At 33.6% G+C, this 26703-nt stretch overlaps 2 protein-coding genes and 1 non-coding gene across 3 annotated transcripts; 2 read left to right on the top strand and 1 right to left on the bottom strand.

The window, feature by feature from the left end:
• Nucleotides 1-2716: 2716 nt before the first annotated feature.
• Nucleotides 2717-10372, top strand: LOC109791828 (NPL4-like protein A). The gene is made up of 10 exons (XR_014433080.1): nt 2717-2909; nt 3238-3272; nt 3517-3633; nt 5062-6063; nt 6371-6428; nt 7505-7872; nt 7964-8094; nt 9148-9425; nt 9509-9613; nt 9700-10372. It is a non-coding gene; the product is annotated as an NPL4-like protein A (transcript).
• Nucleotides 10373-14208: 3836 nt separating this feature from the next.
• On the top strand, nt 14209-14950 carry LOC109806506 (kunitz-type trypsin inhibitor KTI1). Its single transcript, XM_020368933.3, has one exon. The coding sequence runs from the start codon at nt 14246-14248 to the stop codon at nt 14843-14845; it is 600 nt and encodes a 199-aa protein (XP_020224522.1). The 5' UTR covers nt 14209-14245; the 3' UTR covers nt 14846-14950.
• A 7632-nt stretch (nt 14951-22582) lies between these two features.
• Nucleotides 22583-24805, bottom strand: LOC109806316 (uncharacterized). The gene is made up of 3 exons (XM_083073288.1): nt 24166-24805; nt 23255-24078; nt 22583-23156 (listed from the first exon to the last, which is right to left on the bottom strand). The coding sequence occupies exons 1-2, from the start codon at nt 24316-24318 to the stop codon at nt 23824-23826; spliced, it is 408 nt and encodes a 135-aa protein (XP_082929414.1). The 5' UTR covers nt 24319-24805; the 3' UTR covers nt 22583-23156; nt 23255-23823.
• Nucleotides 24806-26703: the final 1898 nt, after the last annotated feature.

Raw genomic sequence — 26703 nt, forward strand, 5'->3', positions numbered from 1 at the left:
TTATTTATATTTCAGACGCAAACCCTTCTTAATTGACAAATTAAGTTGAAAACTTCGTCTAGTGTCTATTCTTCATTAAAACCACTTTTCAGACGAAGACGCAAATTTTGTTTAACAAATATATTCACTAAAAAGTTTTATCTACTGCCTATCCTTAACTGAAACTATCTTGAAAAGGAAAATGCAAGAAAACCTTAATCATTATTGGTATACGAAACATTTTTCTTCAGCAGTCGATAAATCGTTCAGACGCAGTGACCTTGTGTTAAGCAAATTCTGCATAACCGTCTGGTATTTAAAAGTGCATTGGACGAAAAACATTACTCTTGCAAAAATAGTTTTAAAATTCCTTCGTACTCACACACACATATTCAACCTCCCTTCTATGTGTTTCATGTCTAACTTCACATTCGTCATGTGTAAAATTCATATCTATAACGGCCCGTTCTTAAACTAGAACGGCCCATTGTGGAGTTGAGTTTTAACTCATAATGGCCTTGTTTGGAACGACTCGTTCCCAAAGTGGAATGGGCCATTTTAGGTTTGAATTTTACTCATAACAACCTGTGTTGGAACGACCCATTCCAATCTAGGGTTTATAGGCCTTTTTAGTAGTTTGGAATGGCACGTTCCAGTTTGGGAACAACCCGTTCTAGGCTACTAAATCACCGTTATTGGGCTTTGAGTCTTCATATAATTTGTGAAAATCGAGGTGTTACACACGACATATTCTCCTAGGCTATTCATGCCTTCGGGTTGAGATATGTGATTTTATTGGCGACACATGCATATATTTTAAGAGAATCTTATCCATTACATGAACATAACATTCATTAATCGATTATGAATTATAAATTGATGACTAATGATATGAATAGTATAGACTTTGTTGCATCTTGTGGATTAATTTTGAACGTACATATGTTGTTTAACTATATCTTGATTAATTGTTACACTACAAGAAAAATACTCATTACCCATAGATTTTTTCCCACATATAAATATCTGTGGGAAAAACGACATTACCGATGGATATTACCCACATATTTTTTCCATCTAAAATTTCAAATGATCTTACTCACGGATTTTTCCGTGGGAAAATTATGATGTTTCAGACAGATATTTCTCACGGATGTTTTCCATATGAAATTTCAGATTGTCTTACCCACGAATTTTTTTCGTGGGAAAATTATGATGTTTTTGGCAAATATTTTCCACAGATTATCTGTCTAAAATGTCATTCGTCGAAAATTAAAAGATGTTCGTGAGTAAATTTAAAAAAATATGATGATAAAAGATTAATAAATTAAATGATTAAATATTTAATAAATTTTATCATGCTAATTAATTTTCCATACCAACTATTATATATATATAATTTATAATTAAATGATAGTATAAAATAATAATTTACTATCAATATATATATATATATATATATATATATATTAATATTATATAGTTAATTTTATTTAAATTGTGAGATTACATACTTTATTATTGAAATTAAATCATTTAAAATATCTAACAAGAAAAAAAATTGAATTAATTGTACAAAAATTTGTAATTAATTAGATAAATTATTTAATCAAACAAGACTTCTCTTCTAAATAATTTATGTCAATTATATTTATTAATGTAAGAAATTATGTTCTTTAAATAATTTCTTTTATAAATATAATATATTTTTATTTTAAAGTTGATGTTTTACAATACGATCATGATATTTTAAGTGTTTAAGTCAATTGTAACTTTTCTTTAAAAATTTAATGTTAAAATTCAATTAGTAGATTGAAATGTAATATTAATATTATAATAAAATATATCATTCATAATATATTAGAAATTAAAATAAATTAAATTTTTTTTGTATATCTATACTAATATATAAAGGGGATACCCTTTTCAGTAACTACCTTGGTCTCCACTTTTTTTTACCATTATACCCTTTTATTTTAAAAATATATACTAATATATAAAGGGGATACCCTTTTTAGTAACTACCTTGATCTCCACTTTTTTTGACTATTATTTCCTTTTATTTTAAAAAAATTATAAAAAATATTTTTTAATCAAATTTAAGAACTTGAAACTAATAGATTAATCATAATACCAATTAAATCAATATACTTTTATTATTTAATTTTTATTTTTATTTTATTTTTAATAGAGGCACGAAGTGCCTCGATTCCACTAAATGGCTGGAATTATTTGTACTAGATTGACTGAAATTATCATCCTCAAAATATTTTTATACACAAATTTTAGGTAGAACCATGCCAGCCTCTAACACCCTGCCCTAAAATATATATAAAAATTACTGAATTTCATAATAAATCAGTAAAAAATCATATAACAATAATTTTTTATTGAATGACAATTACTTTACATTATTTGTACATGATCATTAAATTCTCAAAGAGTTCTAATTAAAAAATATATAGTATATTTCATTAAATATTTTAATTATTTAGATATTTAAATATTTTGTAATTTTTAACATGATATAATATTCTTCGAAAGAAGTTTCATGATATTCTTTTCTAACCAATTTTTAATTTCTAATTCCAGTCAACAAATAATCTTCGAATCCTCCCTTTTTAGACCACACGCACAGAAAGACCCGTCAATTAACTTAAGATTAGCTAATGGACCCATCAAGTTAATTGCTTGCCTCAATTATTTATATAAAAGTAAATATTAAATAATAAATTAAATAGAAACTTCCCTGAATGAATAATGTGAGGGCCACAAACCGCGAATGAATTGAATAAATTAGGGTTTCTCTCCCGCTCTTCTCATTTCTCGTCACTCTTTCTCCTGCTCGTCCCCGACCCATCGCTCGAAACTGCGCAATTAGAGAGACTCTCGACCCATCGCTCGACACCGCGCAATTAGAGAGACTCTCTGTAAGAATCCAATCCGACCTGCCTTTCCTTTTTTTTTTTTTTCTATTTGCAGTCCTCCATTTATCTTTTAATCTATTTACAGTATGAAGTTATCAATGATATGAAGTTAACTCTTTATGAGAAATTGCAAACAAATGCACCGATGCAACTTTAATTGTGATCCCAGAAAATCCAAAAACCTTGATGTTGCATCAAAAATCGCATTTGTGGACCAGTTTTTAAAACCTTGGTTGCAAGCACACCAGTAGAGAACATATATCAAGTTTTGGTAACTAACTCACTTTTGTGTGGTTTTTGGTCATTGTGCAATTTTTTCTGCTGTGTCAAGTTTGGAGCTTTCCATGTCTAAAGAGCAGCACAGATGTAAGTTTGTTTCTAAACACAAACAATTAGTTTTGTTCTCAAATTCATTTCTCTTGTTTTTTCTTCCCCATAAACATTTAAGAGAGTTGTTATGGTGTACCCACATAAATCTAACACTTTTGATACAATTATTTTTGGGGCCAAATGAGAAATTAACATTAATATATATGATTATGTTCTCGTACCCCTTTTTATTATTCAGTTATTAAATACTATTAATAAAATGGTGTATTTTTTTGAGCAGGGTAAAGTGCCTTTGATATCTCAGTCAGGGGTGCATCACTTACATATATTTATATTCGTGCTAGTTGTTTTTCACATTTTCTACAACGTCATGACTATGGTGCTAGCCCGAGCAAAAGTAAGTTTATTTTTCCAAATAACCCACGTCAAAACCACTTATAAACTAAAGGATGAAATCATATTACAAATTATTAATATCACTTGTGTTTGTTTCTTGATATGCATGAATATGAATTAATATATATACGAATTAATACGATTCATGGGTGATGCTAAACGATCTATAAAGAATAATGATGCTAAACGATCTATAAAGAATAATGCTAGGGTTGAAGGCTCAATTTGTTATTCTTACTTGCACCGTGAAATAACTCATTTTTGCTCTCATTATTTCAACAACTTCATGTTGTCACCACGAAATTCTAGAAATGAAATGGAAGTCGAAAGTCAAGGGTGCTCGTATATGTTATCAGTCTTTAACCAACCTGGTCTTCATTCTGGGAAATAGTTGACTCATTGGTTAATCGATGCAGAGCTAAACTTAGTTCATGTTCACGTGTTGATCAATTGTATTGAAGTTAAACCATACCTTGAGTAAGTAATTTACAAAATTTTCAATATTTATTATATAAGGACTTGAATATCCGTATCATTTACAATTTGAGTGATATAATTGGATAGTTCATTCATACAATCCCAACAAATAAGTGAATCAAATGCTTATACTCGTATACATGCAGAATTTCCTACATGGTTCAAGAATCAAGTATGTATATATCTAAACACTTATTTTAGTTTTTCTTTACCAAAATTCATAACCCTAAACCTTTCATGAACCTTACCTTTGTAGGTTAACAATGAGCCTTTATATGTGAGAAATCAACACTTACAAGATTTATCATATGGTCCTCTGACTTGTGTTAAAGAATGGCACACGTTCTTTGTCAATAGGTATAAATTTCACACCCATGCATGGAGTGAGGGTAACAAAACAATAAATTGTGGTGTTTATGTTAAAGGGATTATAGAAGGAGAAGAAGATGATTTCTATGGAGTTATTAAACACATGTATGAGATAGAGCACAACACCTCAATATATCCTAAAAAAGTTGTGGTATTTTACTGTGATTGGTTTGATCCATCGAGTAGAGATACAAGAATTGATCCCAAATATAATATTGTCGATATTAAAATGGATAGAAGATATCAACTATTTGATCTGTTTATCATTGCACACAATGTAAGACAAGTGTATTGTGCCCTGTATCCACTACTAGAAAGTTACTGTTCTACATCGCCAATTCTACATCGGTTTAGGTAGAACCAATGTAAAAATTGGATACGATGGCATATTCGTAAATATGAGTTGAATGTAAAGCAAATTTACATCGGTTATGAACAAAACCGATGTAGATCTAAATGTGCGGTGGCAATTTTGTAAATATTTACAAATAGATCTACATCGGTTTTCAAAATAACCGATGTAGTATTACCTCGCGTGGAAGCCCTTTAGCTTCTTCACACATTCTCTATCTCTGTGTGCTAGGGTTTCCTCCTCGCCAAATCCCCCCAAGATCTCTTCCGATTCTCCGACCTCTCCAACCCCATCGGGCCCCTCTCCACCCTCCCCCTCGCCCACGGCTCCATCCTCTTCCTCGTCTACGATGGCAAGCGCCGCATCCCTGGCCCCGCCTTCAACCCCGCCGGCTTCTTCGGCCATGGAAGACCTCATCGCCAAGCAGATGTGCGTCACGCACCAGGAGAATCCCCACTGCCAACTCGTCTCCTTCGACCGCGACTGCGCCAACGCCTTCCAGCACTACGTCAACGACACCCTCGCCTTCGCCATCAAGCGCGACGGCTTCATGTGCGGCACCGTCTCCGACGACGGCAAGGTCGAGGTCGACTTCATCTATGAGCCTCCCCAGCAGGGCTCCGAGGACATCCGACGAGGAGAAGCTCGTCGATGCTATTGTCGTCGGCTTAGGGATGCGAAAAGTTGGCTTCATTTTCACGCAGACCATTAGCTTCAGGTTGCCGAGTATCATGTTGAGAGTGGCTTGAAGGAGTGGGTTACTGCAGTGGTCAAGCTTGAGGTCAATGAGGACATGGCCGCCGATGTGCATTTTGAACCGTTTCAGATGAGTGATGTGTGTGTTAAGTTGTTCAAGGAAGGCTGGTTCGAGACGGAGATAAAGGCTCCTTTAGTTAAGTTATAGTGTTATATTTTTGCATTCAAATCAACAACGGGCTCATAACAACTACTGGAGAGGGAAACTTTGTTGTGGGATGGTGACAGATATTGGTTATGCTCCCATCTTATTGTGTATTATAATCTTTCTCACAATCCTCTTTGTCAATTGTGTTGTTGCAGGTATTTTAAAAATTGTATGCTAGTTTGCTATCCTTTTCTGTGATGAACCTTGACTGAATATTTTCACTAATTCCAGCTCCTAACCTTAAAAAGATTATTGCCATTGTTGGACTTTGGTCGTGGACAACACTTTCTCTGGTATTTGGTGCCCTTATTGTTCTATAGGTGTAGTAGGTAATCTCCTTTGTCATGTATTCTTTCTATTTTTCTGTGTGATATGGTAATATACATATATGTACTTTCCTTGTATTTGTGTGATATTATATGCTTTGAATGAATACCTTCTACTGATGCATGCCTGTTGTTATGATGTGAATGCTCAAATAAAATTCTTTAGGAACTCAAGTTGGATCCAAGAGTTAGGACTTATAATTAGGACTAAAACTTGACAATCTGTCCTGAAATATCAAAAAAATCTTCGAGTTTAATTCTAAACTTTCAATCTATGCTACTTTATTGATGCTATTTCAATCCGATGCAGTAAAGATCCAGGTTATATAAAACGGCCAGGAGACTTGGGTACTCAAAGTGATACCGAGGTATGTGGTTATTTCATGGCTTTTGTGTAAAACAATGTTGCTTTTGAGTGAACTATCATTTTGGACGGCTCCTCTCTTTCTTTTTTATTTATTTATTTATTAATTTTATGGTAGTATGTTGGGGTATAAACATATGAACATTGCAATTACACTGCAATCACACATGTTGCAAATTAGATATCATATAGTTAGAAATGACTTGGTTTTATTTCAGCTGACGATGGATGTGATGGATGTGATATCAATACTTGATACAACTCCTTAAGATGGCAACATAATGTGTGTTACGTTACATCACTCATAATGTGTGTTAGGTTGTCCAATAAAGTAATTGTTCTTTTCATAATGGCTCCTGTAGATGGCTTTTGAATTGTATGGTATGCTTACTGGTAATGTCGGTCCTATGACTGGAGAGAATGTATTTACATCGGTTATGCAATAAACTGATGTAGAATTGCATATAGATTTACATCGGTTATAATAAGAACCGATGTAGATTTATGATTATTCTACATCGGTTTTAAAATTGATATAAAATTGTATATATTTACTACGTCACTTTCTTCTACATCGGTTTTAGAACCGATGTAGATGATGTTAAAGAACCGATGTAAATAGCATGTCTTGTAGTAGTGATCCTACATCGCGAAGGGACAAATGTGGTTGGTGTGTTGCAATCAAAACAAAGCCAAGGGGTAGAATAGAATATAATGATATAGAAGATGATGTACCTTATCTAGTAGATGAAATGTTACATGCCAATGAAGTCATTGAAGTTGAAGGAATTACGGGATTACAAGATTTAGAAGTTGATCTTGAAGAAGTCAATGAGCAAATCAATGAAGAAAATGATTTGGCAAAAAATAATGAATAAAATGAACTTGATGATGATTTTGAAGATGAGTTTGAAGACTTTCGGAATAGGATTAGAAAAATTGGATTTGAAGTGTATGATTTTGATATCAAAGTGTATAATCATAATTATGCAACTAGTATTATAAATTTGATTTGTTGTCTATTTTTATATTATAGTTTCATTTTGGGTATTATTTTGTAACTTTATTTTCAATGAATAGATATGTCATTAGGAGGTTGTGACCCTCCCCTTCCACCGTCGCCTAGCGAGAATAAGGGGAAGTAGGTAATGAAGGGGAAGAAGCAATATGAGATTAAAGTATTATCACATAGACAACTTAACATCATCTATCCCATCCCCAGTTGTAGCATCCACGCAATCCCCATCCCCAGTTGTGGCATCCAGACCATCTCCATCCCTAGTTATTGGTTCTATGTCATCCTCATCCATAGCTATTCGTTCTACACCATCTCCATCCCCAGATGCTATAGGAACACCTAATGTTAATCCACCACCTGATAATGAAGACTTAAATGAGGAGGACCCGCCACTTGATGATCATCCTTTAATTAAACCTACTCATAATGGGTAAGAATAAATTAGCATTTACATAATTTTTTAATTATAAGTAAATTTAAGTTTATTAAGGTTTAAAATATTATGTCTTTATTTTGTTTAGGTTTCTCCCATCAAAGACTGCATCAAGTGCTATCACACAGACCATGCATTAAGCAGCAATATCATTCACCCTGGGTCACATGGGGAGAAATTCCCCAGGCTGATAAAGATATTTTCTTTCAACATTTTAAGGTAAATTAAAGATTTATGAAATATACACTTATATATCTATTTAAATCTAGGGTATTATTAACCCCAAGCGTGTAGTTCAACGGTAGGGGTTGATCCACGCTTAAGCAAGGTCAGGGATTTGAATCCTGCCTTGTGTATGCAACCGCGTTAAATCTTGGGGCCAGTTATCCCACCTTTTGAGGTGCCTCCAACGTAGCGAGGAGATTAGTCACTGCTATCGGTGGTGGATAGTATATGTATTACTATTACATATAAAAAAAAAGAAGTTATATACATTGTTAGTTTATTAATAGATAATTTAATAAAGATAAATATTATCATAAGAAATTTAATTTAAAATAGATGATAATTACTAAAAATATAATTTTACATATTTTAGTCACTAAAATTTACATTTATATCATATATTTCTAATTATATATTTTTGTTTTTCTAATATATTTATATCATATCTAATATGTTTATATTTCTGTAAATATATATAGTAATAAAGTGTTATTATATGACTAACATAGCTATTCTGATTTATTTCCTTTGTATATTAATAAATTTGTATAGTAAATACTTCTTCATTCTCAATTTTATTCCAGTTTAGTTTTGTGTAATTAATAGTGTTAATCAATAAAAATGCTTCATCAATATTTTTTGAGAACCTGTTAACTATGGGGAGTATGTTAGAAAAGAAAACAAGAGTTTACATGTGAAGGAAATATAGTGGGCCTAGTATGATAAATGATAAAAACCATGATTTAAAGTGGTGTTGGGTGTTAGTAGTTACATGATTTACATGTTGTCTTCTAGTTTTTTTTTTACAAAAGTAAGCTGTTATAAATTCTATAGGAGTTCGTTGATTAATTGTATTGGATTGTTGCAATGACTGATTGATTTGTATTGAATTATATGGTATTGAATTGTATTAAACCCATATAAGCGTATTTTTCATAGATTGATTTGGTCATTAAATATATATATTATTGTTAAATACTTGCTTGTTCTCATAGACTTTTTGAGATGTTTCTTTGGTTATTAATTAATATATATGGTTGTTAATAGAGGATGGTGAAATGAAGTCCTGAGCATGAAAGTAATATCAAAAAAATTTCAATGCAAAAGCTTCTCATAGACTTTCTGAGATGTTTATGGATGCCCGGAAGAAAAATGAGAAACCAGATTGGATTGGAGATCGTGTGTGGAAATCTTTATTAGAATATTGGAATGAACCTACATGTCGTACAAAGTGTACACAAGCATACAAAAATAGAGCATCTGAAAAGGGTGGAAGTATGCACACATGTGGCTCCATTAGTATGAATGGACATGCCATTCGCATGGTATGTTTATATTTTAGTCTTCATTTTTTTAATGCTTAATTTTATATGTTAAATTTTGATTTATATAATGTTTTTATTTGTAGGAAAAGGAGCTTGGTTGACCTGTACACCATGATGAACTCTTTCAGCAAACTCATATACGAAAAGACACTGGTTAGTTTGTTGATTATAAATCTAGGCGGACACATGTGAGTCTATTATGTTACTTATTTTATTTTTCTTTAATTTTATTAATGTTTACACTATTTTTACGTACTGTTTATGATGATAATAGGAAGATTTTGAAGCTAGATTTTCTCAAGTTATATTTGAGGTTGGATCCACTATTGGCACCTCAGAACGCACCCCTTTAGACCCTATTGAGGAGGATAGACTTAGGAGTCAATGTTGGAATGCAGCTATTGGTGAAAAATACAAGGGACGTCGTTATGGTACAGGAGATCTTTATGAGATTGAGGATAGCAGCTTTGTGGGGACATCTTTAAGTCAGTCTTAGAATACACAAGAGATTTCTCAGTTGACACAACGAGTTTTAGCTAATGAGGAAGAGATGCGTTAGATGCGCTCCTAGTATCAGACTGAGATTCAATCCTTGACCTCCTAGTATCAGACTCAGTTCAACACATTTCTCAATGTTGTACTCCCATTCTTACCACCTACTATGCAAACTACTCTTCAACAGCAACAACATCAACATCAACAACCAAACAGACACCAACAAGACCACCAACAAGACCAACAACAAGATAATCGGCAACCAACAGAGGACGAACAAGCTAATGACCAACATCAAAAACATTCACCTGGATATTCAGCTTATTAGACATTATGTTATAATTCTACTGATTGTACTATATTTTGTTTTTTAAATTTGAACCCTAAACTTTATTTGTTATGTATGACACTTTATTTTGTATGAATGATTAAATTTGTTTTAATTTACATAATTATGATTGATTAAACTTATATGAATGATTAAACTTGTTTTAATTTACAGGATTACTATTTAATACAATTTTGAATTTTTTTTAAAAATATTATCAACAATACCCACAGAATTACCCATGGATTTATCCGTGAGAAATTACCCACGGATAAATCCGTGGGAAATTACCCATAGATAAATTCGTGGGTAATTTACATAAATCCGTGGGTAATTATGTCAGAAAGTTACCCATGGATTATAATCCGTTGGTAAATATTTTAGACGAACAATTTACCGACGGATTTTTGTCCATCTATAATCCGTCAGAAATGAAGTGTTACCTACAGATTTTTTGGATAACCCACGGATTTTGGCCGTTTGTAATCTCGAAATTTCTTGTAGTGTTAACTACAAATGTGAGTAATGTTGAATGTATGGGATAATTCTTATCATCACTATGTATGATTATTGTTGTTTATTTGTGCATGATTTCCCGATCATAGCTTACACCAGTAATTGGAGTGAGATGATTCTTACTCCCCTATTTTTTTTATTGTTATATTGGTGTTGATTTGCAGGTGATGAGCTTAATTATGACAATGATGTGCTTGGAGGCAATGTTTAGACCTTGTGCTGGGAGTTCCTGATAAGATGTGAAGTTGGGGTACGTAGTAGTTAAGAATTCATATTTTCAGTTAATTCTTTTAAATTTCATTGGTTGAATTAGTATTCATTTTACTTCTTATTTCACTGTAATTACTTTCTCAAACAACTTTTCTTTCTGGTTTGAATGTGATGCTTCTATCCACGAGGTTTTAGTAGAATAATTTGCAAAATTCTTTTGATAAATTTGAATTAGTATGCTATGCTAGTATATGGGACAGAGGGTGTCATATTTAGTGGTGTTAGAGCTTGATTGATTCAAACTGGATTGTGTGTTATGTATCTTGACCACATGTTTTGCATGTACTCTAATTTGTGATTTATTGTGTGTTGTACTATGGTTACTTGCCTTGATTCTTTTATTTGCTTGTTTGTTTGGATACTTTCTTAGGTAAGAAGTAATGGTTGTGGGTGGTATTACTTGTGTTGCTAGCTAGCATTGGTGCAAGTGGAACTGGACAATGTATGCATGCTATACTTTTAGAGACTGTTGAAAAATTATTATTGTGTGATATTGTATCTTTCAATTGTCACTTTTTATTATTTACCCTTTAACTAATTTATTCATATTTATTTCAAATATATTTAGTTTTATCCTTATTTACTATTTGTACGCTATCTCTTTTAAATAAAATACCATAAATATGTAAAAATAAATAAATTAAATTGATCAAAATCTCTTTCTATTGTAACTCCTATAATATATACATATATAACTCAGTAATATTTTTTTTTTCCTCTTAATTTTTATAATTTAATTTTTAATTAAATACAACACATAGATGCATGGAAGTTGCTCGAACAACATGTATATATAATTATAATAACTCCATCCATAATATATTTGAACTAGCCAGAATAATGGAGTATTGAGATTTTGATTTTATGTGGTAATATGTTAAATCACTATAATCACATCATTAAATATTTTTTTTATTACACCATAAATTAAAAATAAATTTATCATATTTAATGGTAATTAGATTCACCTACAACACCATGTGTGCAACTTCTATATATTGATAAGGATGACAAAAATACCTGTACCTGCAGGTATTTGCAGGTAAAACTCGCTATGGATAATAAATAGATAGGCTAATTGAATACCTGCGGATAATGGGGACGGATAATTTTTTACCCGTTTATAAACAGGGTGGGGGCAGGTATGATAATATCCATACTCGCGGATACCCGTTTAATAATATTTCTTAAATATCCTAATTATATCCTTGTACTACATAACTCTAAAACTACACTCTCTCATCTTATTTTCTTACAAAAGTCAAGTTAATGAAGTTACCAATATGTGTTAAGCATGTTATAGAATTATGTTGGATGTAATTTGATTAATTTTCTGTCTTTGATTGGACCAATAAGATTTATGTATTTTTAGTTGCTTACTTTCGTTTTGAATTATGAGATTGAATAATTGTAGCTATATAACATGAGACTTTCACTTACTTATGAGATTGATGTATTTTAAGTTATTGATTATCTTACATTATTATTATTATTTTAACAAAATTAACGTTAAATACAAGTTCAAAATTAACATTGAATTTTTTTTAATATTTCAATGACATTAAATATAAACTTAAAATTATTTATAATAATTTTTTTAATTTCTTAAAAAATTTATAAATATCCATGGATATCCATGGATATATGTGGGTATTCAAGAAATTCATGAATACCCGCTTAATGGATCCCGCGCAAATATGAAGTAGGTATGGAGCTAATTTTCATCTAGCGAGACAGGAGCAGGTTTACTATTACCCGCTCCATGAGGCCCATTGCCATCTCTGACCGTGATGGATTTACATTATTGAGAATTTGGCTTCATTGTATTTTTTATAGAAGCTTTCTCTCGTGATTTTCTATTGAATTATTATTTGGTTCATCTCCTTGTGAATTGAATAATTTGTTTTATGTCACAGTGCATTTGAGTACATGCATTCTGTCTTCATATATACTTGTTGATCGTTGGTGCATGGAACATGCATTGGTTAGCTTTGACGGTAACATTCAGTCTTCATATACAAGTATTTTTGTCATTATAATTTCTACGCATAAAAATAGATATAATAATTTATATATTGTTTTCTTTTATCTATATATCTATATTATATTTTTTATAAGAAAAACTCTATATATTAATTATACAACTTATTGTAAAATTCGTTATACAAGTATTTTTTTTTTTTTTTTTACTTTCTTTCATCTCTATCCTTTTCATATTAAATAATGAATTAGGATAATATGTTATAAGTATAACATTATTTTTTTTCATATTTAATGTTTTTTTGATATAAAATTAGAAATATTTTTGAAAGTTTTGTATTAAGAAAATATATCTTTTTTTAATTTTTGTAAAAAAAGGCTTTGAAAAGAATATTTAATTTTGGTATCAAACACACTCTTATACAAAATTCTCTTTACAACACTATGACAAAATGGACTTTTAGTAGCATTTAATATGATTTTTAGTGACAATAAAAATTGTGGGACAATTATTTTACATGCTGGTAAAGACCCTTATAATGAACAAGAAAAATGTACAAGTTTGATGAGAATTGTCCTTTACTTATATATTTTTTAATTTTCTTATTTTTTTAATTGTCTTATTTTTTAATTAATTATTTTATCTATAGTTGATGTGAGACTTGCATTTTTTTTCATTTTTTTTAATTGTCTTATCTTATCTCATAAGAGATTTGGGACTTGTAAAGTGAGAGTTACTCTCTACTTATATACCTTTTAGTTATTTTATCTATAGTCAATGTGAGACTTGAATTATTTATTTATTTTTTTAATTGTCTTATTTCCTAATAGATGTAAGACTTGTAAGGTTAGAATTATTTTCTACCTATATATTATTTAATTATTTTATCTATAGTCGATGTGAAACTTAAGTTTTATTCAATAAATAATTATTTTTAATAATAAATTTTATTGTGATATAAATATTTTTTAGTAACTATTATATATTAGTCATTAATAAATAATTATTGTTAATAATAAATTTTAGTATAACGTAAATACATTTTTAATAATTATTATATATTAGTTATTAATATTATTAGATAATAAAATAAAAATAATTAATTTTTTTATCATTAAATAATTGTCGATAATAATAAATTTTATTATAATGTATCCAACATGTCTATAAATGATATATAAATGGTATAGCTGGATTCCTTCAAAGTTGCATTACATTACCACCTAAGAAATGAAGGGCATTACAACATTATTATTCTCTCTCTTTCTTCTTTTTGGCTTCACCTCGTACCTTCCTTCAGCCACTGCCTTTGATGTGTTGGACACAGATGGCAAACTTCTTCGAAACGGTGGCTCATACTACGTGGTGCCAGTCAAAAGAGGAAGTGGCGGGGGAATAGAACTAGCCGCCACGGGAAACGAAACTTGCCCTCTCACCGTTGTGCAATCTCCCAACAAAGCCTCTAAGGGGAAGCCACTTAGCTTGGCTTTCCCAATCTTGTTTCCTTACATAACCCCAAACTTTCCGTTTCAAATCATGTTCGCTTCTGTTCCCACGTGCACGCCCACACGTTTGTGGATCGTCGTGGATGGGCTACCGGAAGGACCCGCTGTGAAAATTGGTGGTTACCGTGATGCACGAAGTGGTGCGTTTCAAGTTCAGAAAGCTTCCCAGAGGGGCTGTAACCATTACAAGCTTTTGTTCTGTTTAGATGACACGTGTGAGGATATTGGGGTTTATGTCGATAGTGAAGGAAATAGGCGTTTGGTGCTCACTAAGAATGATCCTTTTTTGGTTCAGTTTCAGAGAGTTACATCGTCAACTGCGTGAACTAGTATCGGAAAAGTGTAAGACTGAGTAAATAAATGTTTTGGTTGTAATGATAAATGTTGAGTAAACTAAATAAATTATCAAAGCTCATGCCTTTTGGGTTTATATATTATAAATGTTTTGGTTTAATAACTCGTGACCTAATTGATAGGTTAGTTGGGGAGGCAATCTATACAAGAACATCTTTATCTTATATGAAAGACAAGAACATTTTCTACAACTTTTATAAAAAATTTAGGTCTTAATTTCATCATTTATCATGTTAAAAATTGTAAAAACTGCAACAATTTGTCTAAAGGTTGATAGTTTTAATACCAAATTCAACCATCTACCCTCAATGCTACAGCGCTCAACTCAACACTTCAGTGTTGGATTTATGTCAACTCAGTTTCTTTCCAGGACTATAGTACTCAACTCAGTGCTTCAACTCTAGATCTCTACAACTCAATTTCTTCCCAAGGCTGCAACACTCAATTCAGTGTTGCAGCACTAGATCTTTGCCAACTCAAGTTTTCCTATAGTTGTAGTGCTCAACCACAGTTGCAATAATGAGTGTAGAAATTTTTTACATTTTCATTGTTTCCTCTTTGTTCCTCACCTTCACTTCACCAATATTCCTCCTAAACATTATTTACCACTCATTATCTCTACTAAATTTGTTCATGCAACCCATAAATTATAAGAATTTCAACATGCATGCATCAAAGCTTCAAAGGAATCATTAAGAACATCAAAATTCCAGTAACATGCAACCAAAACTTCAAATTCATCCGAAAAGCTACAATTTTCATAAATTCTACTTATTTTAAGTTCTCAATTCATTGAATAACCCAACATTTCAACAAAATCCAAGGTTTTCAACTTCCTTTACCTTGATTGCGAGCTCTCCAAGGAAGAAGAAGAAGAAAAGAATGGAGAACTCTGAGCTACTTTGAAGTAAAAGAAGAGGAGAAGACAACCCCGCACCCCACTGGCTTGAAGTTCCTAACCCCGAAGGTTAGACTTCCTCACCCATTCTAGTGATCAACAACGAAAATGGTAAAGAAGAAATGACTTAAGTGAAAAATAAAAAGAAAAAGATAAAGGAAAAGAAAAAGAAGAAGCGTTTAGATTCTCTCCCTTCCGAGTCATACTTTACAAAATTAGATAATTAACCAAACCTATAAAGAATTTATTTTATTTAATTTCAAAAAATTTCAAAAATTACACTCGTGATGTGATGTAGACTTAAATTGGTGAATGATAATGCTAGTGAATGTTTCTATGTCAGTTTTAAATTCCTCAATTATGTCGTTAAATAATTATGAGTAACATTTTATTATGAATTAAACTTTATAAGTTGTACTATCCGTACCGCTATGTCGAGCTCTAGCTCGGCATCACAGTGCGGAGTGACCTCGGACACGCTCTAGGCGACATCGGCTCACTATCCAATTAGGTCATAAACTGATCTCGGGCCCAAGGCCCAACAAAACCCTAATACACACAAAGGTACGTGCATTACTTATACGAGACTCATATTCACCCAAACCCTAACTTTGGCATCAGAGTCTCTTTTGCAGGTACCACCCCCATCTTGGAGCATCAACGTACCCGTGAAGGAGGCTCACCGATCTTACCCAGCGGATCATCCCTACCTCGAATTCCCGGTAAGAACATTTGGCACCCACCGTGGGGCCGATCAAGACAGCTCTTATCGGCCATACTTATGGTTTTCACCAGAAGCCATAGCAGACGCGCAACAGACGACCTAGATCACACCACTAACATGGATAACGAAGCAGCATTGAGACGATTGATCGAGCAGGTCGAGCAGATGCGGCAGCAACACGCCGCAGATCTACAAAGTATGCGTGCCAAGCACGAAACTGACCTAGCCGCGATGCGTATCGCTAATGAGGCTGACCTAGCAGCGCTACGCGCCGAGAACAAGCGTATTCGCGCCCAACTCCCTCGGCGTCCCTCTGATCAACCCCCTCAACAAAGCAACCTGCATGAGGAGGAAGGGCACTCAGTTTCTCAACCGCCAACAGCGGCTAGGGCACCAACCCCCAGGCCTGCCACACATCGGTCTCACATACCGACCAACAGGTCGACACATGACATAAGCAACGCTCCTGCCCACGTCACGGGAAATCAGGCGACCTTTCGCCGTCATCCTTTTGTGGACGGCATCATGGAAACACCTCTCCCTTTCGGGTGGAAGCCTCTCCACATCGACCGTTAGGACGACACCACGGATCTGGACGAGCACATCGATCTGTACACCACACAGGTAAATCTTTACACTAATGAGGATGCTATCCTGTGTAGGGTTTTCTGACCTCGCTCAAAGGGGTCGCGCTCAACTGGTACACCCAGCTACCTGCCAAGTCAATTGACAGCTTCGGCACCCTGGTCAGACGGTTCACAACACAGTATGCGACGAGCCGACCTCATCACATAACATCAGCTGCCCTGGCCAATCTCAGACAGAGTGACGACGAGCCACTCCGAATGTTCATGGAACGATTCGCCGCCATCTCGGTAAAGATCCGAAATCTGAATCCCGAGGTCGCACTGCACTCCATGCTCATGGCGTTGAAGCCAGGACCTTTCGTCGATAGCCTTTGCCGACGACCTCCTCCCGACATGGACGATCTCCGAGCTCGCGTTGCTGGGTACATCCAGATGGAGGAGCATGCCGAGTTCCGCAAGGCAATTTGCGACAAACCACAAGGAAAGCAAGACCAAGGTCAGGCCACGAACATTTAAAGTTGGCGACCTTGTTTGGCGATTACGGGGAGAAGCAGGAACAGACCCCTCCAAAGGAAAATTTGGAACTTGGAATTCCACCCACCTCAAATTTTATTTCTCTTAACTTATAAATTCAGGTGATGTACTCTTTTTTCCTCCTCAGCCTTTTTTCCCACTAAAGAAAAGGGTTTTTGGCCAAGGAAGGTTTTAACGAGGCACACCTTAGAAATAAATCAACAAAGCAACTCCATTCCCATACATTTTCGGTATTGGCACATTAACCATGACGACTTGCCAAGGTCGAGTTCGAACCTTGATGTTAAAGTCAGGTTCGAACCTTCAAATACAAATTACGTTGCCAAGGTCGAATCCGAACCTTGATGCCAAGGTCGAGTCCGAACCTTGAGATCACATTTTCTTAACCAAGGTCGAGTTCGAACCTTAATATGCCAAGGTCGAGTCCGAACCTTGAGATCACATTTTCTTAACCAAGGTCGAGTTCGAACCTTGATATGCCAAGGTCGAGTCCGAACCGTGAGATCACATTTTCTTAACCAAGGTCGAGTTCGAACCTTGATATGCCAAGGTCGAGTCCGAACCTTGAGATCACATTTTCTTAACCAAGGTCGAGTTCGAACCTTGATATGCCAAGGTCGAGTCCGAACCTTGAGATCACATCTACTTAACAAGGTCGAATTTGAACCTTCAAACAACAAATTTGGGAACTCCTCAGAAGCCTCTTTGCTCTTACATCACTCGGTGCTTGGGGGGCAAGTGTACTGGCCAGTCGAGTTGCCGACTTGTCCCTCACCAATCTGCTGACTCGGTCAAAGGTTTACCAGCCTAACCAAGTAGTAAGCTCATTATTGCCGAGCTCCTCAGCCCGACCATGAAACATGGACATCGGAACACCACATGGGCCCAAAGAGGCCACGTCATCAAACAAATAAAAATATAATCTTGTCACCCCGCCACCCACGTGTTATGGGAACGAGGTGACAGTTATGACACATGGCGTCATGACAAATAGGCGTACGCGAAAAGTCACGACTCCTTGTCGAGCTCGGTCTTAACTCCGAAACCTACGGTCTTCGGAGCTCGGGGGGCTAGTGTACTATCCGTACCGCTATGCCGAGCTCTAGCTCGGCATCATAGCGCGGAGTGACCTCGGACACGCGCTAGGCGACATCGGCTCGCTATCCAATTAGGTCATAAACTGATCTCGGGCCCAAGGCCCAACAAAACTCTAATACACACAAAGGTACGTGCATTACTTATATGAGACTCATATTCACACAAACCCTAACTTTAGCATCGGAGTCTCTTTTGCAGGTACCACCCCCATCTTGGAGCATCAACGTACCCGTGAAGGAGGCTCACCGATCTTACCCAGCAGATCATCCCTATCTCGGATTCCCGGTAAGAACATAAGTTAAATGTTAAAATTAAATTAGTGTTTATAATAATAAAGAAATTATTACTCTTGTTTTCAACTAATATTTCAATTAATTTTATAATAAGAAAATGAAGTTAAAATAAAATTAAATAAATTCTGGGATATGTATCGATATGATTGGATGACATATAGTAATTAACACCGCAATGTTTATACAATTTGTTGAATTTCACCTGGAAGAAAAAAAACTCACGGATTTGGATCTGTTTCACCAATTATTCTCTCCCTCCTCTCTACCTGTGCCTTTCCATTTTTCTTTTTCTTTCTATCATTTATCTTTCATTTTTTTAATATTATTTATATCCTTATCCTTTTGCATTTTATTGGCAGGAGGGCTGGAGACAAACTCAACCCCCAAATTATATAGTAGATAAGTAAAAGGAAGAGACTAAGAAAATAATAATAAAAAATTTAACTAATCAATCCTTATATATAAATAAAAGTATTTTCAATATGTATATTTTTTAATAAGAATATTTTTATGATATTTTTAACTTCATATTTAATTAGATTTTTGTTTATCATACTTATTTATGAATTAAATTTTAATATTTTAAAATAAATTATTAATAAATAAAAATATTATTATGCTATAATATAAATTATTTATTATAAATTTAAAATATAATATATATATATATATATTTAAAAAATATGTTAATTCAAATTTTAAATATAATTTATATATTTAAACATAATATTTATTTATACACATAATTGATTTTAATTTTAGTAATATAATTAACACTTAACTTGTATATTGTACATAATAAAATAAAAATAAAGCATATTTTTTAATAAAAAATTATTTATAACAACAGATAAAGAAAATACTATTTTTAGCTTTGACTTTTCTTAAGGCATATTTACCCTTTAACCAATTTATTTATATTTGTTTCATATATTTCTAATTTTATGCTTATGTTTATATATTCTCTTCTTAAAAAAAACTATCATTAATGTGTAAAATTAGATCGAACAAAATCTCTTTCCATTATAACTTGTGTACTGGGAAATACACCCCCCCACCGAACCCTGTGCCGACTACACCCCTCGGCCTGGGAAGAGGCCGAAAGAAGCACCTCAACTAACGAGTCTTTATCTAAACCGGACACCCCTTCAGCTAGGTCAACAGTCGAGGGGTAACTACTCCCTTCGACCTTATGGGTAGCCGAGTACTCCTTCCGCAACGAAATGTGAAGGAGTATTCCAACCCGGGCAAAAGGGCACCAAGTTGAAGCATTCAAACCAAACACTCCTTCAGGCTTGAGGATGACCGAATACCCCTTCAGCCACAGTGATAACCGAGTACCCCCTTTGGTCATGTAAACGACCGAACACCTCTTCGGCTAAAAGCTTGGCCGAAGAGCAAGAGTGCGCAAATCCACATTGAACAAAGGCAAGTTAAGATATCTATTACACAATACTTGTCACACTTAATTAATTGAGATCAAGGTTAACCAAAAGCAGTAAATCCCTAATTACCCATCTCCCAAGACAGAAGGCCCACCAAGCCCAAATACATCACTATAAATACACAGGTGATGGGACAGAAAAGGTAGGTATGATTGTCTAGTATAAAAGCCTTTATTGCTCTGTACCAAATACTTACTTGAGCGTCGGAGTGCCTTTGCAGGTACCCTCCCCACTCTGAGGATAGTACTCGGTCGGCACCGAAGACTTAGAAGATCATGAAGAAGGGATAGCAAAGGAAGTGTTTCTAAGCAGGAACATGGAGATTGGAGAGATACCATGTATGGATCCATCTCCTAGGCCCAATTTGAGTAGTATAGAATTTTATTGCTTTATTCCAATTTTACCCTTGTACTTTTGGGGTATTTTAGTCATAGACTTTATTTTACTTGTATTTCCAATTTTACCCTTGTATTTTGGGGTATCTTAGTCATAGGAATTATTTTCTTTTGTATTTCCCGTTTTACCCTTGTATTATGGGGTGCTCTAGATCATAGGATTTTATTTTTGGGCTAAGGTATTTGATTAGGGTGGGAACAAAAACCTAGACATATTTTTGTGGCTATTGGACCTATTTTTGGTGTTAGAAAGGCTTAGGCCCAAGTGGATGGCAAAGGTTGCATGGTCTTATCATGCACCTAGATATAGTCAATCTAAACCCAAAGATTCCATCCTTGGCCACCAAGTTGCATCTAGGGTTAATTTTCATTTCATTTGGAGTGCATTTGCCTTGTGAATTTTGGCCATGCATACTCCAAATGCAACCCTAGATCCCTTCCCTCCTATAAATACCCAATGCACCACACCTTGTAAATACTTTGGATTATATGATATTGAGTGAGCATTTTATGCCTCAAAATCCCATCCTTAGTCACTAGGTTACCTTTGGCTAACCTTCTCCTATCTCCACCATTGGAGAGTGAGAAACCTAGAGTGGCCTCCATCTACCTTTGGAGTGAGCCAACCTACTTGAGCAACCACACACCTTCCGCCTAACCCACCAACATCTACACGTCCAAAACCTATTCCACCTTAAACACCCCATTTTCCTAACCTTTGGTGAGCCTAGATCTTTGGACAAGGAGTCCCTCTTCAAGGAGTCGAAATCATCCATGGAAGGGAGGATCCCATCACCGAGGAACACCTTGATGCCTTCGTCACTCAAGTCGGTTTATATACCGACGAAGACGCTGTCATGTGCAAAGTTTTTCCCACGTCACTGAAAGGACCTGCATTGAGTTGGCTTACAAGACTTCCCCCAGGATCGGTGGACTCGTTCCCAACCTTGTCCTCTCGATTTGTAATACAATTTGCCACGAGTCAACCCCATCAGCTCACCTCCATTGCGTTGGTTAATATTCGCCAGGAAAAAAAGGAACCTCTAAGAACCTTCATGGAGCGATTCAGGAAGATTACCCTATCAATCCGAAACTTAGACCTAGCAATGGCAATGCACCATCTCACCACGGCACTGCGGCCAGGGCCCTTTGTAAACAACCTATGTAAGAAGCCGCCCCAAGACTTAGATGAATTAAGGCAAAGGGCTACAAAGTACATGCAAATGGAAGAATTGGCCGAATATTCAGGAACTAGAACCGACCCGAGCTGTTTCAAGAAAAGAAGGAAAAAGAATTTTTCCCTAGATCCCGTCCGCGTGACACTTTTAACTGGGAAAAGAATACTCGAGGACCCCGATACGCACAATACACACCCCTTAACTCTAGCCGAACCAAGGTACTAGAGCAGGCCCTCGCCACTAAGGTCCTGACGGCACTAGTGGAAAAAAGGCTTTTAAAATCGGTTATTTTAGACTTTTAAAATCGGTTATGGAACCGATCTTAAAAGAGCCAATTTTGAAAAGGTAGACTTTTAAGATCGGTTATAAACCGATTTTAAAAGTAGACTTTTAAGATCGGTTGATTTATAACCGATCTTAAAAGTCTTGACTTTTAAAATCGGTTATAACAACAACCGATCTTAAAAGTATACTTTTAAAATCGATTGTTTTATAACCGATTTTAAAAGTCAAGACTTTTAAGATCGGTTATGATTTTAACCGATCTTAAAAGTCAAGACTTTTAAAATCGGTTATGGCATAACCGATCTTAAAAGTAGTGATTTTTTTTTGTATGTTTACTTGTTTTGGGAGCACCTCAGAACAAAAAACCTGCAGAAAAACCAGACAGTTCAAAATATTTTCTCAATGAAGCACAAATCGCATACAAATGACAAGATGATAAATGTTAATCATATATATATATATAATTGAATAGTTTTAAATACTTCTAATACATAAATGGACTACATTGCTCAATGAAATGTAAGTTCTAACTAGTTAAAGCAATACTATAAAACATAAGCCCAAACTAGTTAAAGTAATGGTCAATAAAAAATGTGGCCCATTGCTCCCTAATGATGTTTATGTCTTCTAGCGGCAATGGTGATCGATCTATAAATATCTGTTAAGAAAAATTAAAATAATTAGTAATAATTCATAAAATATATAGAATGAGAACTTAAAACAAAAACTTTCAAAATTGTAAAACTTATTTCAGTCCACCCAGATACTATTTGTGAATCGACAATAGTATGCATTGTCTTCATTACATAGTATTCGCACTCATAATTTCCTTTTTGTTTATGAGACTACAAAAAGAATATAAAATCAATTTCAATAGAATAGTAATTAAAAAAAATTACTAAATTACTTAAAAAAATTATCATTGCTAGAATTAAAATCTTACTTTAGGAGAGACCCAACTCATTTTTTTCTTCATCTTTAAACCCTTAAGTATATGATATCCTTCCATGGCCCTAATGATAAAATGACATTATGATTAGTGTAAAGTCAAATGTAATGATAATCAATAAAAGAAATTAGATATTTTTAAACAATTTACCTATCTAATAATTGTCTAAAATCCATAGGAGGAGGTTTATGCAACGAGCAAATGCATACAGCTATGTTGTCCATAGGACAAATAACTAAAAGTTGCCAATGAGCACTGCATTAAGAAATTATGAGTAATAGAAAAAATAGTTTTTATAAAAAATTATATTTAATTATATAAAATTAAACTTACTCAGAAAAATAAGGGGCCAAGTAAACTTTTTTATTTGAGTCGAACATCCAATTTTGAATGAGCTTGTATTTCTTCGACTTTGTTCCCACTTTTTTGGATTGACTCAGGCTCCAAAAATCCATATATGTGATCATTTCCCTTATCCACGCTCAATTTATGGACAAATCTACAACGTTAGAAACAATGTTAGAAAAAATCAACAAAATATAATTAAAAAATAATTTAAATACTTACAACAACCATAACTGCAAAATTGATATGTTTAGCATACAATGACCATTTGTAATCTCTGATATATCACTCTGACTTATATATAGAGGTACTTTACTAGACATGTTAAACACTTCAGGAGGCCAAGGGAGTTGTTTGGGTTGCTCGTCATCTTCCATATCTGCAACTAATCTCCATAGCCTTTTTATTGGAGGAAGATTTCTAGAAGGGGTAACAATAACTGTCCCTTTACCCTTTGGTGAGGTAACAATATCCTACTCCACAAAGTACAAAGCTAATATTATACAATATTATAATAAAATTACACCAACTTAAAATTAAATATTATTTAAATAACATACCTTCGTAGATATCACCTTTACTAACTTATAAGGCCACTGAAGGAAGGTGTTCAAGGCTTGTCCCATTGTCTGAACCTCCTCTGTGGGCATAGGAACTCTAGCCTCTGGTTGTCTCACATCCAACACTGAAACCCTAACCATATCATCTCCCATGACTTGATGGTGTACAGTGGATCCTAATATGTGTCACCATAAATACACAGGTGATGGGACAAAAAAGGTAGGTATGATTGTCTAGTATAAAAGCCTTTATTGCTCTGCACTGAATACTTACTTGAGCGTCGGAGTGCCTTTGCAGGTACCCTCCCCACTCTGAGGATAGTACTTGGTCGGCACCGAAGACTTAGAAGATCACGAAGAAGGTATAGCAAAGGAAGTGTTTCTAAGCAGGAACAACTTGTTATATATAATACGTATAAAACTCATTACCTTTCTTATTTTAATTTTTTCTCTTAATTTTTATATATTAATTTTTAATATAATGAAATACATAGATGCTAGATGTGTTTCGAACCACACGTATATAAAAATATAATAACTCCACTCGGAATATATTTGAACTAACCAGAATGATGGAGTATTGAGACTGATTTTGTGGTAATATGTTAAACCTGGAATCACATATCCATTAAATATTTTTTTTATTTATTACACCATAAATTAAAATTAAATTTATCATACTTAATGGTAAGATTCGCGTACAACGTGTCCATAGAATGTGTGCAGCTTCTATTGACACCATGATAGATTTACATCATTGAGAATTTTGTTTCATATATTGTATCCTTTATAGAAGCTTTCTTTGTTGTTAGCTTTCTATTGAATTAGTTTTTGGTTCATCTCCTTGTGAATTGAATCATTTGTTTTATGTCACAGTGCATTTATGTACATACGTTCTGTCTTCATATATAAATGTTTGTTATAGGTGCATTCTAACATGCATTGGTTAGCTTTGACGGTTAATTTTGTTGCTAATTAATGACGGAAATTTATTCATTCTATTCAACAAACTATAAATACATTTATAATATAAAAGAGACAATGGTCTGTCTATAACTTGGTGCAATGGTTAATTTGTTGGTTCGAGACATCACATTCCTCATCCAAACAAAAAAAAAAAAAAAAAAACAAAAACAATCAATATGTAACTTTTACCGGCATTATTTTAATTATTGTTGATTTTTTTCTTTGATGAAATTTTAATTTCTTAAATTTAGAACATGTTTTCATATAAAATAAAATATTAAAGAAGTATTACATAAATTATAAATAATAAAATTAATATTTATATATGTTAAATGACATTAGAAATGTATTATTATTGTGAAAAGTCATGAAAAAGAATTATATAATAAAATATTATAAAGACTAAATAAAAATTATCATGTAATAATATTAAAATAGTATTTGGGAAAAAGGCCAATGCAACTGCACATAAAATTAATATACAAAATTATAATAACTTAGTAGGTCATTACACTAATTGCAACACAACTACTAAATAACCAAAAATATAAACATCATTTAACTTAGGATTCTCGTGCATACAACACTTGGACATTCATACAATAATATATGTACAAGAGTAGAAAATTTAAAACAATCCCTGCATTCTTAATATCTTAAAAGATAAAGTCCTTCGTTGAATGGGATTACAACACAATCCTATACATGTATTTACAAGATCTAAAACTAGAAAGCAATAAAAAATCCTAAGTTGTTAATCAAGCAATAACTAGTTGTATTAGAACAACCTCCACCAAAACACATCATCTCCTGCATGGCCTAACATCTACTTGCACTCCAGCCTAATCCTGACCTACTCTCATAATAATATGATCATCCTAGTTCAATAACATGAAAAAGTAAGGGTAAACTTGTATACAAGAAAAATAACATATAATATAGAAGTCATCAACTAATTAACTATATAAACAACTTCATCTCAAATACACACCAAGCATAAGCTCAACTTAACAACACAAGATCAACACAAATAATTAATAAATCATGTAAGATCAATCATTTCATATCCCAACATACAAATTAATAACACAACATATTTACAACACATCATCTTCACGACACAACATATATTTATGCGTTGTAGCATATTTTCCACTAAGATATCTCTTATAATAGTGGTGAACAATTTAAGTAACTTAACATAATCAAATCAACAACACAACAAGGCCTTTCATTTTTAGGTCATACAACATAACTTTTGGATATCAATCCATTTTCAAAGAAAAAATGATTTCTTGAATTGTCACTTAAACTACAAAAGTCTAGTGCTATTGTCAAAAATAGAACAACTTGGGTGTGTGTCCACTATGACATTAATATGCATCAACTAAGCCTATATAAAATTAACGTATCGGTTACCTTCCAAATACTTTGCACCTTTCTAGTAACCAAATAAGAATTTTACCTCTCAACTTCATACCTCACTCAATTTGGTCACTTCTAAACCAGTATGTCTCGACCTTGTCCTGCACATTATTAACTAAGGACTTAGAAGAGACACAACACTTCACT

This window comes from Cajanus cajan, chromosome 4, assembly GCF_000230855.2.
Source record: "Cajanus cajan strain Asha chromosome 4, NIPB_CcT2T_4, whole genome shotgun sequence".
Classification (NCBI taxonomy): domain Eukaryota; kingdom Viridiplantae; phylum Streptophyta; class Magnoliopsida; order Fabales; family Fabaceae; genus Cajanus; species Cajanus cajan.